This window comes from Rhinopithecus bieti, unplaced genomic scaffold, assembly GCF_001698545.2.
Source record: "Rhinopithecus bieti isolate Rb0 unplaced genomic scaffold, ASM169854v2 scaffold_23816, whole genome shotgun sequence".
Lineage (NCBI taxonomy): Eukaryota > Metazoa > Chordata > Mammalia > Primates > Cercopithecidae > Rhinopithecus > Rhinopithecus bieti.
Genome location: NW_016811019.1, coordinates 1,890,764 through 1,902,937, shown reverse-complemented (window position 1 = coordinate 1,902,937; position 12,174 = coordinate 1,890,764). Strand labels below are relative to the sequence as shown.

The following is a 12,174-nucleotide window of genomic DNA, read 5'->3' as shown; positions in this document are numbered from 1 at the left end:
CCACTAGAACTCAGGATATTGGTTTTGTTCTCAACTCCATAGCAGCTGTTAACTGGTAAGCCTTGAGTGATCTCACCCTATGCATATATAGCCCAGCCTTTGGCCACAGACTCATGAGAGACCCCTATATGGACTTGGTGCCCAGCTCTGCACAGCTCTCTCCTCTCCAATGGCCTGCTTTGCAGATTCTAGCTACCTCCTCAGCGCAATGAGACGTGTCTGCTCAGACTCCAGCTCTCTGTGACGTGGTCAGGAAATGGACTCCAAGTAGACAACCAGGTGATTGTGGGGCTTATCTCTCAGGGAATGGTCTTGCACTTGCTGTTGTCTACTGCCAACAGTTTTTTTTCCAGTTCAATAGTAGTTGATGGCAGGAGATCTAGTCCAGTATTCATTACTCTGTCATGGCTGGAACTCAGACATGAAATTTCAACAGGCTTTGGTCTCAATCCTAGTATTCTGTAGCCCACACCATGGCTTGTCTTCTATAACCATGTGTGTGATGAATGAATCCTTGTGCCTTCAGAAATCTATGAATACTCATATTTCAGGCTAACTCATAGGCTAGAAGACAATCTTACTGACACATAGCTAGCAAATATCCATGAACTGTGATCCCTTTTATGTGACTTGTATCTTTTTAGATACATCCTGGATAGAACTAATGGATAAATTAGTCTGTTAAAAAAAAAAAAAAAAAAAAGACAAGAAGAGAATAATTACAGTATTCTATAAGTAAGTACTTAAAAGTAGTGCTTTCCTGTTGGTTCAATTTAATAAATATTTTCTTTATTTCCTGTCTACTTAATAGACATTTTATGTCAGGAAGTAACTTGGTTTTATCTGGTTGATACTGTTAACAGAGAGAACAATATTAGGATAGACTAAAACCAAGCTAATACGTTTTGTGTCTTGGTCTCTAGTGGTATTCCTTTGACACCCCTTTTCAGATGTCAAGGCTTCTTGTTAGGTTACCAGGTTGATTAGCTAATACTAGAGATAAGAAAGAAGAGTCTGAAAGATAACAAGAAGTATAGAAGAATCCAAAAAAGAAGAGGAAAAGATTTTTAAAGAAATTAGGAGAAGAGGAGATATGTCCATTTAAAAGTAGCTGTAGTGTGGTAAATGAGTATTATTCAGTAATAATTACAGTGTGCACAGAACATGAAACAGGAGCAGGGTCAAAAAAGCTTTCACTTTAAAAAAAAATCAGAAAAGTGTAGCCAGGTGCAGTGGTGCATACCTGTAATCCCAGCTGCTTAGGAGGCTGAGACAGGATCACTTGAGCCCAGGAGTTTGAGACCAGCCTGGCCAACGTAGAGAGACCCTGTATTAAAAAAAAGAAAACACAAAATTGTAAAAATGGGCAAAGAATATGAAGTTTGCAGAAAAAGAAAAGGCCATAAGCATTTGGAAAGATACCCACTTTCACTTATAATTAAACAAATGCAAATCAAACTATATTACATATATATCAGATTAGCAAAAATTAAGATGTTTGATAATGGCCAGTGTTAATGAGGGTATGGAGAAATAGGCACTCTCTCTCGTACACACAGTGATGGAATGTAAACTGGTACAGCTTTTTTTGGACAACGGTTGTCAGACTCAAAAATTAAAATGTGCATATACTCTGACTCAACAGTTCTGCTTTTAGGATATTATCCCCACAAGTGTACAGAGATGTATACACAAACACTGTTTGTAGTAGCAAAAAAATTAGAAACAACTGACTTGTCCAAGAATAGAGAGTTGGTTACACAAATTATGGTACAGCCCACACCATACAATACTGAACGGTCATTTAAAAGAACAAAGAAAGTCTCCACATGTAGCTATAGAAAGATTCCAGGATGTATTATTATGTGGAAAAAAATGCAAGGTGCTAAGATGTGCTTAATCTGATCTCCTTTAGTACATGTTGAAAGAGTATGGGTCTGTATATATACTGGCATACTCATGGTAAATTTTTCTAGAAGGATGCTCAAAAAAAATTAATGATGGTTACCTCCAAGAGAGGAACTTGAGGAGTAGAGAGACACAGTTTTCATTTTACACTTTTCTTTACTATTTGAATTTTTCTAACAGTGTTCATCTATTACTTTTGTTGTTTTGGTTGGTTGGTTGTTTTTTGAGACAGGGTCTGGCTCTGTCACCCAGGCTGGAGTACAGTGGCATGATCTGGGCTCACTGCAGCCTTCACTTCCTGGGCTCGAGCATCCTCCCACCTCACCATCCAAGTAGCTGGGACTACTACTTGGGTGGTGCACCACCACACTTGGCTAATTTTTGTATTTGTGTGTATGTGTGTGTGGAGACGGGGGTTTGCCATGTTGCCCAGGCTGGTCTCAAACTCCTGAGCTCAAGCAGTCCGCCTGTCTCGGCCTCCCAAAATGCTGGGATTACAGGCGTGAGCCACCATGCCCAGCTCATCTGTTACTTTTTAACTTCAGTTGTGGTTATCTGAAAGTAGGATTATCAGCCACTTTAATTTTATTCCTTATGCTTTTTGCATATTAAAATATATGAATATATATATTTAAATAGTATAAAAGAAAAAAATCTTCCAAAGTATGTATTTGCTTTATATATGACTTCTAAGAGTTGCTGGAATATATTAAAAATATTTTAAGTTGATATTTAAAAGGAATTCCTATTTTCACAAAATCATTTCTACCCTGGGATGTGTTTTCTTCTTGCAGACCTTTTATGTATCCATAGTTGATGTATGTGAAAATGGCGGGAAACGCCCTACCACAAATAGCAGTGCTAGTTTCACCAAAGAACAAGCAGATGCCATTCGCAGAATTCGAAATAGTAAAGACAGTTGGGACATGCTGGGAGTCAAACCTGGGGCCTCAAGGTAAGCGCTCTGGGATTCTTAGTGCTGACTTCTATTATAAAGAAAGACCCCATCACCAAAATTATAGGTGCAGTATATCTTCTTCCAATTGGCTGGAAATATGAAGATGTATGAAAATATATCAGAATGACTCTATTTCACTGAATTAGCTGAATACCAAAGAGATAAAATAGAGGGCACAGTTGCCCGGTAAGAAAATTGTGTCATGTATGTGCATAAACACTTCATGAAATGGTATGCTCTGCTTTCATCTGTGTGGAACAAGAAGAGCCTTGAAGCTAATGTAACTTTTAAAAAAAACTAACAAAAGAGAGTTCTTCAATCATAGAATGTTAGAGGAGGAAAGCATGTTGGCAATCAACTTGTACAAACGTTTCATTTTGTAGGTGGGAAAACTGGGATTCAGTGAGATTAAGCATGTTCAAGAATCTCAGGAGTTGGTGGTATAATTGGTTCTTACCCTGGAATACTATATGTTCAACTCTCTGTCTCTAAAGCCCTGCACGTTACTCATCTGTGTGTGTATTTGTTTATTTTATTTTATTTTATTTATTTTTATTTTTGAAACAGAGTCTCACTCTGTCACCCCGGCTGGAGAGCAGTGGTGTGATCTCAGCTCACTGAAACCTCTGCCTCCTGGGTTCAAGCAATACTCCTGCCTCAGCCTCCTGAGTAGCTGGGATTACAGGCACACGCCACCACACCCGGCTAATTTTTAAATGTTTAGTAGAGATGGGGTTTTGCCATGTTGGCCAGGCTGATCTTGAACTCCTGGCTTTGGGTGATCCAACCGCCTTGGCCTCCCAAAGTGCTGGGATTATAGGCATGAGCCACTGCACCCAGCCCTCTGTGTGTGTATTTATGTTAATTATTTTATTTAAGTCAAAAGAGTTATTCAGGAAAAAAAATTCAATCACTATTCTTTGTTGCTTGTACAAAAATTAAATTATTATTCATTATGGTTATGTAACTTTCAATAGTCTAATTCCACCGTTACTACACATATTGTAATTTGTGTGTCTTATTTTGCACCCAGACTCCCCCCACATACTTCACCCTTCCTACTTTGTCACCTTGAGTCGCACAAAAGAAAAAGGTATGTCTTGAAATTGCCATGTCAGCACCCAAAGCACTACACATCTCTTCTCCGTTCTGACCTCACAGCCTATCTTCAGGTCCAGAAGGAAAGAGGAGAAGGGAAGGGGAAGACTTATTGAGCACACTCATTCACCAGGTGACATTGAGGATGCTCTAAAGCTGTCAGGGAATTCAGATGACCTCATGTGTAGGGCATAGAGTTTATCGGGATTTTTTTTTTTTTTTAGTGCTGTACTCTTTGGTTTATTGTAGATTTTTAGTGAGTTTTGAAATTGGAAAATGTGTCTTCGTATTTTCTTTTTCAAGATTGTTTGACTATTAAGGATCTATTGTAATTCCATATATATTTTAAGATCAGCTTCTCCATTTACAAAATAATAAATAAGCCAGTAGGGTTTCAGTAAGATTGCACTGAATCTGTATATCTGTATCTTTTAAATTTCTTTTTAGACCTCCATAGTCTCTTTCTGAATTCTTCTGTGTCATCTCCAAGGGATGCTGGCTCTAAACTTAAGAAATGATTACTTTTTCTACCTGTTAGTAGACTGAGAACAATATTCATTAAGAAAGAAGAAACTTTTGGTTCCTTATGTATTCACTTTGGTTAATTGAAATTTACCAGAACTTACAGGCCCCTATAGGTTTCATATCCTTAACCAATAGAAATATGTGCTTCTCTTACCTTTGTTCCACTGGGCCTAGCAAACTAATTTTGTATAGCACTAAGTACATTTGGGAAAAAACCTTAAAATATTTTTTTCTTTAGTTACAGAGAGTTTTGGTATTTGTTGAGTGTTAACTGTGTTTACTGTTCTTGAACTTTAAGAAAATCTTCGTCTTCAACAGAATTGATGTATTTGTTACATCTTGAGAATTTCTCCTGCTACCTGCAAATCTTGAAAGGCACTCTTAGTGCAGAGGACCAGGTGTAATTACTGACCCCATGTGCACACCCTGTCTCGGGAGGCAGAGTGGCTGGAAGGGCTCTTCCCAGGACTCCCTCGTGGAGAAGAGGGAGGATGCTGTACCTTCCTCAAGGATGTGGGTCTTTGGCACAAATAAAATTCTGACAATTCGAATTGCTTCAGAGAGGGAGAATGTCATTCTTGTTCACGAATTATCAAAATTATACATGTAGAAAAACAACATGCAGGGCACCAGGAAGGCCCCCCCAGAGTAGCCTTCTGAAAGAACAAGGTTCTTGCTAAAACAAGAAAATTCAGGACCCCTCTAAGAACAGAAAGCAGAAAAGGCCCTAGAATGTATGCCTAAGACTTGGAGAACTGCTAACATGACACTATGACCTCAGTCTCTCCAAGCTGATACATAAAACTTTCCATCATAGCCAAGGTATCAAAGGCCATCTGATTTGGAGAGCCACATTAGAAATCCTTCTGATAAAAAATAAAGGAGAAAGGCTAGGGCATTTGGTAAAGCACCGTATCCATGCTTATAGGATCACTGGAACCCTGAATTATAAAAGGAAGGTGAGAAATAAAACCATCTGGTAGAGACAGAGCTTAATCTGACAGGGGAGTGACTGGGTACTTAGAGCCTTCTGGGAGGCCTGACATCAGATGATGATGACCAGTGGGGACAGGGACAGGTGTGTCCGGGCCCCTCCCCAGCCAGTTTTGGCTCTTTGAGGAGCTCAGAAGCCTGCAGCTCTCTCCTGGAGCGCTGCTGGTTTATGGGAACCGCCGGATTGGAAAAGCACAGCTACTGCTCCTTTCCTCTCCAGATAATACTGATCTCTGTCATGTTTCTTCTTTGGTCTCAGTGAGCTCATGGTCATTCTGGGCTACCCCTTTCCAGCATCCCTTGCTTGCTCAGTGGTGTCACCTTCTTGGGCCTCAGATTCCTCATGACCTTGACCCTAGAGCTCATTTCAGCCCCTTTCCTTTCATCTTCTCCTCCTGGATATTCAGCTCATCATCCACTTCTGCCATTTCTTTATCTTTTATCTTCCCTTGTTTCCTTCCACAAATACCTTAATCTAAACTCTTGTACTCACTCATGCCTGGGTTATGTAACAACCTCCTGTATCCTAACTTTGAGAAACAGTTTTCCCAGCACACACTTGTCATGAAACACCTACTGTTGTGATTGTTTATCAAGCCCAGGTGTTGGGGGTGTTTTGCTTTCTGTCTGTGCTGTGTTCGGGCTCCATTCCAGGCCACTGTTGGTTCTCTCCCAGAACCCCCTCTTTCAGAAGGCGACTCTGGGTGCCTTCCCTGATGCCCAAGCCCTTATTCTTTCAATCAGCAAAGATATGCTGAGTGCCTGCGAGGTGCCAAGTACTGCCTGTTTTCATCTGATTATTCTTTTACTAAGTGTTTTGTTAGCATTTACATACTTCTTGCATTGTGTAATAATAATTTTTTCAATTTGTGTTATAAAGTGTTATTTATTGGTTCGTTGTCTGTTTTCTCGTCCTTTAATCCTGCCTTTGAGAAAGGGTAATAATTTAGGATATGTTCACTGCAAGAGATACGTGTATTGAAACAGCTAACATGCAGTGGGTTGGGCTGACTTTGTTACTAACATAGATCTTGGCTTCTTTTCCCAGGGATGAAGTCAATAAAGCGTATCGGAAACTTGCTGTGCTTCTTCACCCTGACAAATGTGTAGCACCTGGCAGTGAAGATGCCTTCAAAGCAGTTGTGAATGCTCGGATAGCCCTCCTGAAAAACATCAAGTAGAAAGTAGAGAAAAAAGCCACGTGTGGGACTCAAATGCAAACAGACTTTCCCTAGAGGTGAAATAACCAACATGGAGTTTTCCTTCCCAGAATCTCACTGCTCTTTTCATTCATGTGTTGTCATTTGTATATCAGTAAATTCAGGTGCCCATTTCATAGACATTTTACTGAGAAATGATCTTTATTTGTATGAAGTGAAGAGAACTGAGCATCGCTTACTTCATTTCATATTTCTAGATAATCTGAATTTTTTCTCATTCGTCAGCTCTGTAATTATAGTATCCCTTAGACATTTCACTTGGGGAAATCCACGAGGTTCCTGGAGGGAGGGAAGAGAGGACAAGAGGACCCTTTCACTTTTTGTTTTTTACTGAATTCATCATCAAAGAAGAAAATAACAAAAATGGAAGCAAACAACATCAGAATCCCTGTAAGTTTGGTGTGACCTTACAGACAAGTTACTGCTTTTACGATGAGTTCCTTAGGTGGTATTTTAACCATCAATCTATAATAATGACTCTTAGCAGCCCTTTGGGAGTTTGTAAAATGAGGTGATACAGTTCTGAATTGAGCAGTCCTTTATGATATTCACTCTGTTCCTCTTCTGCAGCCACCAGGGGGAGAGACAAGCCAGTCCTAAGAGAAAAGGTGGTGGTAGCCACAAATTCTAGGTACACTGGCTGCTCCTCATCCTGTCCCTGGATCTGAGGCCTTTCCCTTGCCATAGAAATGGTTGCTGGTAGCAGTAGAGAGCATTGTGCACCTGGGAATGAGGAATCAGGCCCCAAGACAGAAGTACTTGCAGGAGCTAGGTGCAGTAGTATCCGCCTGTAGTCCCAGCTACTCAGGAGGCTGAGACAGGAGGATTGCTTGAGCCCAGGAGCTCAAGTCCCAGCTGGGCAACATAGTAACACCTTGTCTCTTAAAAAAAAAAAAAAAAAGAAAGAAAGATACTTACAAGTCACACTTGAAGATTATGCACATCAGCAGAGGAAAAGGCCAGCCAAGCTCGGGCAAGCTTGATGCAGGAGGAGAGACTCCCTGTGAGGCTTAGCCCTTGTCTTATTGCCAGCCTTTGCCACAGGCAGGTGAGAAAGCCAAGGCCACTCCTCAGCAAAGCTGGCCTCTTCTGCACTTCCTCACCAGTGTTGTTTCTTCCTTTTTTCCCCTCTTCCCCTTCCCCTCTTGTGTTTTTTCTGAACCCCACATCTGCCATCGTTTCTCTCCTCTTGAGTCCCTGGCTTCTGGCCACTGCCTCCTCCCTCTTCTAAGCCTTGACCTGAACCTGGTTGACCAGACACAAGTGTGGATCCTTTGGGTGGCAGTCAGGGGAGATCTCAGGGCCTTTATTGGGAGGAATCTCTGTAATTCCTGCTTGGGCTCCAAATTTCTGAAGAGTAGTATTTTTAAACTATAGCTTACAAAATACATTCTCTGGCTACAGTCTCCTCCTTGGTATACAAGGGATGGATGAAGTTCCCGTATTAGGACTGGCACTCCTTACGGTGCTTATAGAACCAGTCTCACCACTTGACTTATTACGTCATCACTCTTGCTACATCATATTTTTAGCTACAACCACATTAACTAACATTTTTATATACTTTCAATTAGCTGTACTAATTGGGGCTTGAAAGTATATAAAATCTTCCTATCCTGTGGATTTTAAAAAGCTATCCCATATGGATTGCCAGAGAGCATCTACCTTACCACCTAAGAAGAAAAGCCACTCTCTTCCAATCCAAGCCCACTGCAGTCTTGTGGATTTTCCACACAGCAGCTTTTCACTGTATGCCTGTACTCGTGCTGCACTGAGCTTGTCATCAGGAAACCAGAACATTGCTTTATCATAGCACTTTTCATCTTGGTAATATCAAAACAACTTTTTAAATGAACTGATTGATATATGTTATTTCTTGCGAGATTTTCCTCTGGCCTTTAACTGGCTTCTGAGGCTACAGAACTCCAACCCAGAATTCTTCAGGACCTAAATTTTGCTTAAGGAAGGCCTTTATCATGCTGAAAGCACTCAGACACGTCTGGCCTCACAGCAGAATGTAGAAGTCATATGAATGAGGGATCATGCATGGTAGTGTCAGCCCAAATTGACATGACAACTCACTGAATATGTGGCCCTGTATAAAAGCTGGTGTTAGTTTTCATCACTGTTATTACATAATAGATTGGGAACCTCATTCAACCATATTGCACAGATGAGCAATTATAGCAGAGAAAATTCATTAGTGCTTCCATTCATATCCTTATGTGTGAGTTGGTGAAATTTAGCCTGAGCTTGATTCTTAGGTCTTGGGACTCAGTTTCCAACCTTCATATTAATGCTAAGAATGGCCATATACCTCTTTATTTACATAAAAGGAATAAAAGAAGCAAGTGAAGCTTCAGGGTCCTAGAATTGTTCTGACTTCTGTGAGCCTTCGGCAGAACGTGAAGAAATAACAAAGCATGAGCTCAATGGAAAGGGTTTTTTGGCACTAACTTCATGCAAAATTTCACAGACATCTATGCATTAATTTAAATTCTTGGTGCAAATGTGTGCTTTGTAGTTCAACCTTATTAAAAATTCTTCAGCCAGTTAGGATTTCAAAATACATTAGTGAGAGTAACAGCTAGCAGAATAATTACAATGGCTAAAACATTTTTATAGAGGATCTTGTTTTCAAAAAAGAATAAAAGTTTGAATAGCTATTGTTAAAGAAAAGCCATGTCTTCAACATCTGAGTCACCAAGAAGTAACACTTTTTAAACTTGTTAGAAATCCCTGGAGGCATTTTAAATTCATCTTCTAACCTACCTAAGCACTTTAAAATACAGCCTCCTTCTGTTCCTGTGTTCCCCTTCATGCCTCCTTTTGAATTGATATCTCAGCTGTCAATGTTTCTTTGACTTCAGCATTGTCATTTTATTTCTCTATATCAATGTATCCTTAGTTTTATTAGCCTGTTAATTTAAAAGTCCAGACTTGGGGGTCATTGTGTTGCTACCCAAGAGAAAATGTTACAGTTCTATAGATTGCACATCATTCTTTAAGGCATACATTTACCTCAGGAAACTTACTCTAATATGTTCTCATATATTGAATTCTCAACTAAGTAACTATTTCTTTATACCTATAAACTAGTACCTAATTCACTGTTAGTTAAACGAGCCATAGATAAGGCAGCTAAATTTCTGAAAGATAGCCAGAGTAAGTAAGCAGCCACTGCAAGTTCTGAATCAGTTTCAAAAAAAAAGGAGCTGCTCCCCATAGAACAATGACAGCATCACAAGGGGAAGGGAGGGATTTTGCCAAAAGTTAGAAAGGGTGGAGCTGTAAGCCACGTGCATGTTGCCTTTGACAGTGACAGTGCCCCCTTACAACTAATTCCACTAGGCATGGGAATGTCACCTCCTTTGCCACTGTACCCCATCAAGTTTACTCTGAATCAAAGTTTTTGTAAAACTTGAAAATGAACTTAGCTGCAAAATATAGCTAACCACCTTTCATTGCAAGCTTTGCAAAGCAAAGAGAGGTTCGTACTTCTCATAATTGGTATTTAGCACAATTGTAAGACACAGTTTTACTGTTTGTACATTGTTTTTTTCCATTAAACTTTTCTAGAGAAGACAAAAGCTGACACTTTTGACATGGATAAGTGAGATGGTGTCTAACAAGCAGTGCAATATTAGGCGATGCAATAGAGGCCCTGTTGGCGAGATGAGTTTTGCTGGAGAGCTGGACAGTGTTGGTTAGCTTCCTGCATTGATTGCCCCTGGGCATTCTTCCCCCTTAACTGTGAAAGCAGAGTCTATAAATGAACTCTTTGCTCTTACAAGGTAATTTACATACTTTCTTTCTGTTGAAATAACTGAAAATGTTAAATCTACCAGTTGTTTATGTCTTGTAAACAGAGTGTCATATGTATTTAAGTTGTGTATTTTTATAAAGTAAAGCCAAATATCAAGTAAAGCCACACTGGTCTGTGGGCTGCATTTATTTGTGGAAACACTGGTCGTTAATGGAAAGCATACTAAGCTAGAAGCCAATCCAGTTCCTCACCAACTGTGACCCTCAGTAAGACATTCCTGAGAATGGCCCACCCCTCTTTTAGGGGAGCTACTCTGTCCTCTTCATCCTGCTAACATGGTCTAAAGGGGAGACGTTCAAAATGTTCAAGGTCTTTTTTTTTTTTTTTTTTTTTTTTTGAGATGGAGTCCCACTCTGTCACCCGGGCTGGAGTACAGTGGTGTGATCTCAGCTCACTGCAGCCTCTGCCTCCCGGGTTCAAGCAATTCTCCTGCCTCAGCCTCCCAATTAGCTGGAATGACAGGTGCCCGCCACTACGCCTGGCTAATTTTTGTATTTTTAGTAGAGATGGGGACAGGGTTTTGCCATGTTGGTCAGGCTGGTCTCAAATTCCTGACCTCAAGTGATCGGCCCACCTCGGCCTCCGAGAGTGCTGGGATTACAGGCGTGAGCCACTGCTGAGCCATTGCACCCGGCCTCAAAGTTCAAGTTCTTTCCCATCTTTCCTTCCTGGTCACAGACACCTGTCCACAGGACAGGAATGTGACCCCAAATAGGTCACATAGGTGTCCCTCCCTAGGATCTCTCTAACTGGAGCTAGGAAGATATTTCCTCTCAGGAAAGGAAGAAGTCCCAGTGATGCTGACAACCTTGATTCCAACCTCATGGGAAAAAATTGAGAATGAAGCAGATATCCAGGGAGAGGCAGAGTCCTGATGGTTTTCAGCCTTGCCTTCTAGTCCTTGAGGGAGGGCCCATGAGCTTGTTTGTCAAGCTCATCAGTCACCTCAGAGTCCTTCCACTCGTTTACTGCTTCAGTTTAGTTGGAGTTTGCTTTTTGTCACCTGCAGCCTAAAGAATGTTAGAAAATAAAAGCCAACAAGGATCATAAGCAGGGATGAGAAAGCTATGGTCAATAACATTTAACAAGTGTAACATTTTATATATTAAAACATATCCAATTATTTGGTTTTCTCAACTGGGGTGTTTGGCTGCTTTTAAACCAATAACCAGTTGTAAATGGAAAAGAAAACTGGACTTACTCAATTTATTTCAGGGTCAATTTAAGATGCAAAATTATCTGGCTTTTTAGTTTCCAGTTGATCGATTGCCTATCGAGGGCACCTGTAATTTCTTAAATTTTTAATCAAACTTTATTGTTGAAAGTGTTCATTCACCAGCCGGGCGCAATGGTTCACACCTGTAATTCCAGTACTTTGGGAGGCCGAGGTGGGTAGATCACGAGGTCAGGCATTCGAAACCAGCCTGGCCAACATAGTGAAACCCCCCCGTCTCTACTAAAAATACAAAAAATTAGCTGGGCATGGTGGCTGGCACCTGTAATCCCAGCTACTCTGGAGGCTGAGGCAGGAGAATCGCTTGAACCTGGGAGGCAGAGGTTGCGGTGAGCCGAGATCGCGCCACTGCACTCCAGCCCAGGCATCAGTGCGAGACTCCGTCTCAAATATATATATATATATTTACATA

The 12,174-nt window shown here is 40.7% G+C and overlaps 1 protein-coding gene across 6 annotated transcripts in view; it reads left to right on the top strand.

The window, feature by feature from the left end:
* DNAJC27 (DnaJ heat shock protein family (Hsp40) member C27) overlaps nucleotides 1-10,624 on the top strand; it is a 28,631-nt gene extending 18,007 nt beyond the window's left edge. For 5 of the 6 annotated variants that reach the window (XM_017893382.1, XM_017893386.1, XM_017893381.1 and 2 more), the window contains exons 6-7: nucleotides 2,703-2,863; nucleotides 6,531-10,624. In XM_017893382.1, the coding sequence (XP_017748871.1) occupies nucleotides 2,703-2,863; nucleotides 6,531-6,663 (294 nt within the window). In that variant the 3' untranslated portion in view covers nucleotides 6,664-10,624. Of the gene's footprint in view, nucleotides 1-91; nucleotides 280-2,702; nucleotides 2,864-6,530 lie in introns of those variants that run through there. The other variant, XM_017893384.1, reaches the window with a different exon arrangement.
* The last annotated feature ends 1,550 nt before the right edge of the window (nucleotides 10,625-12,174 follow it).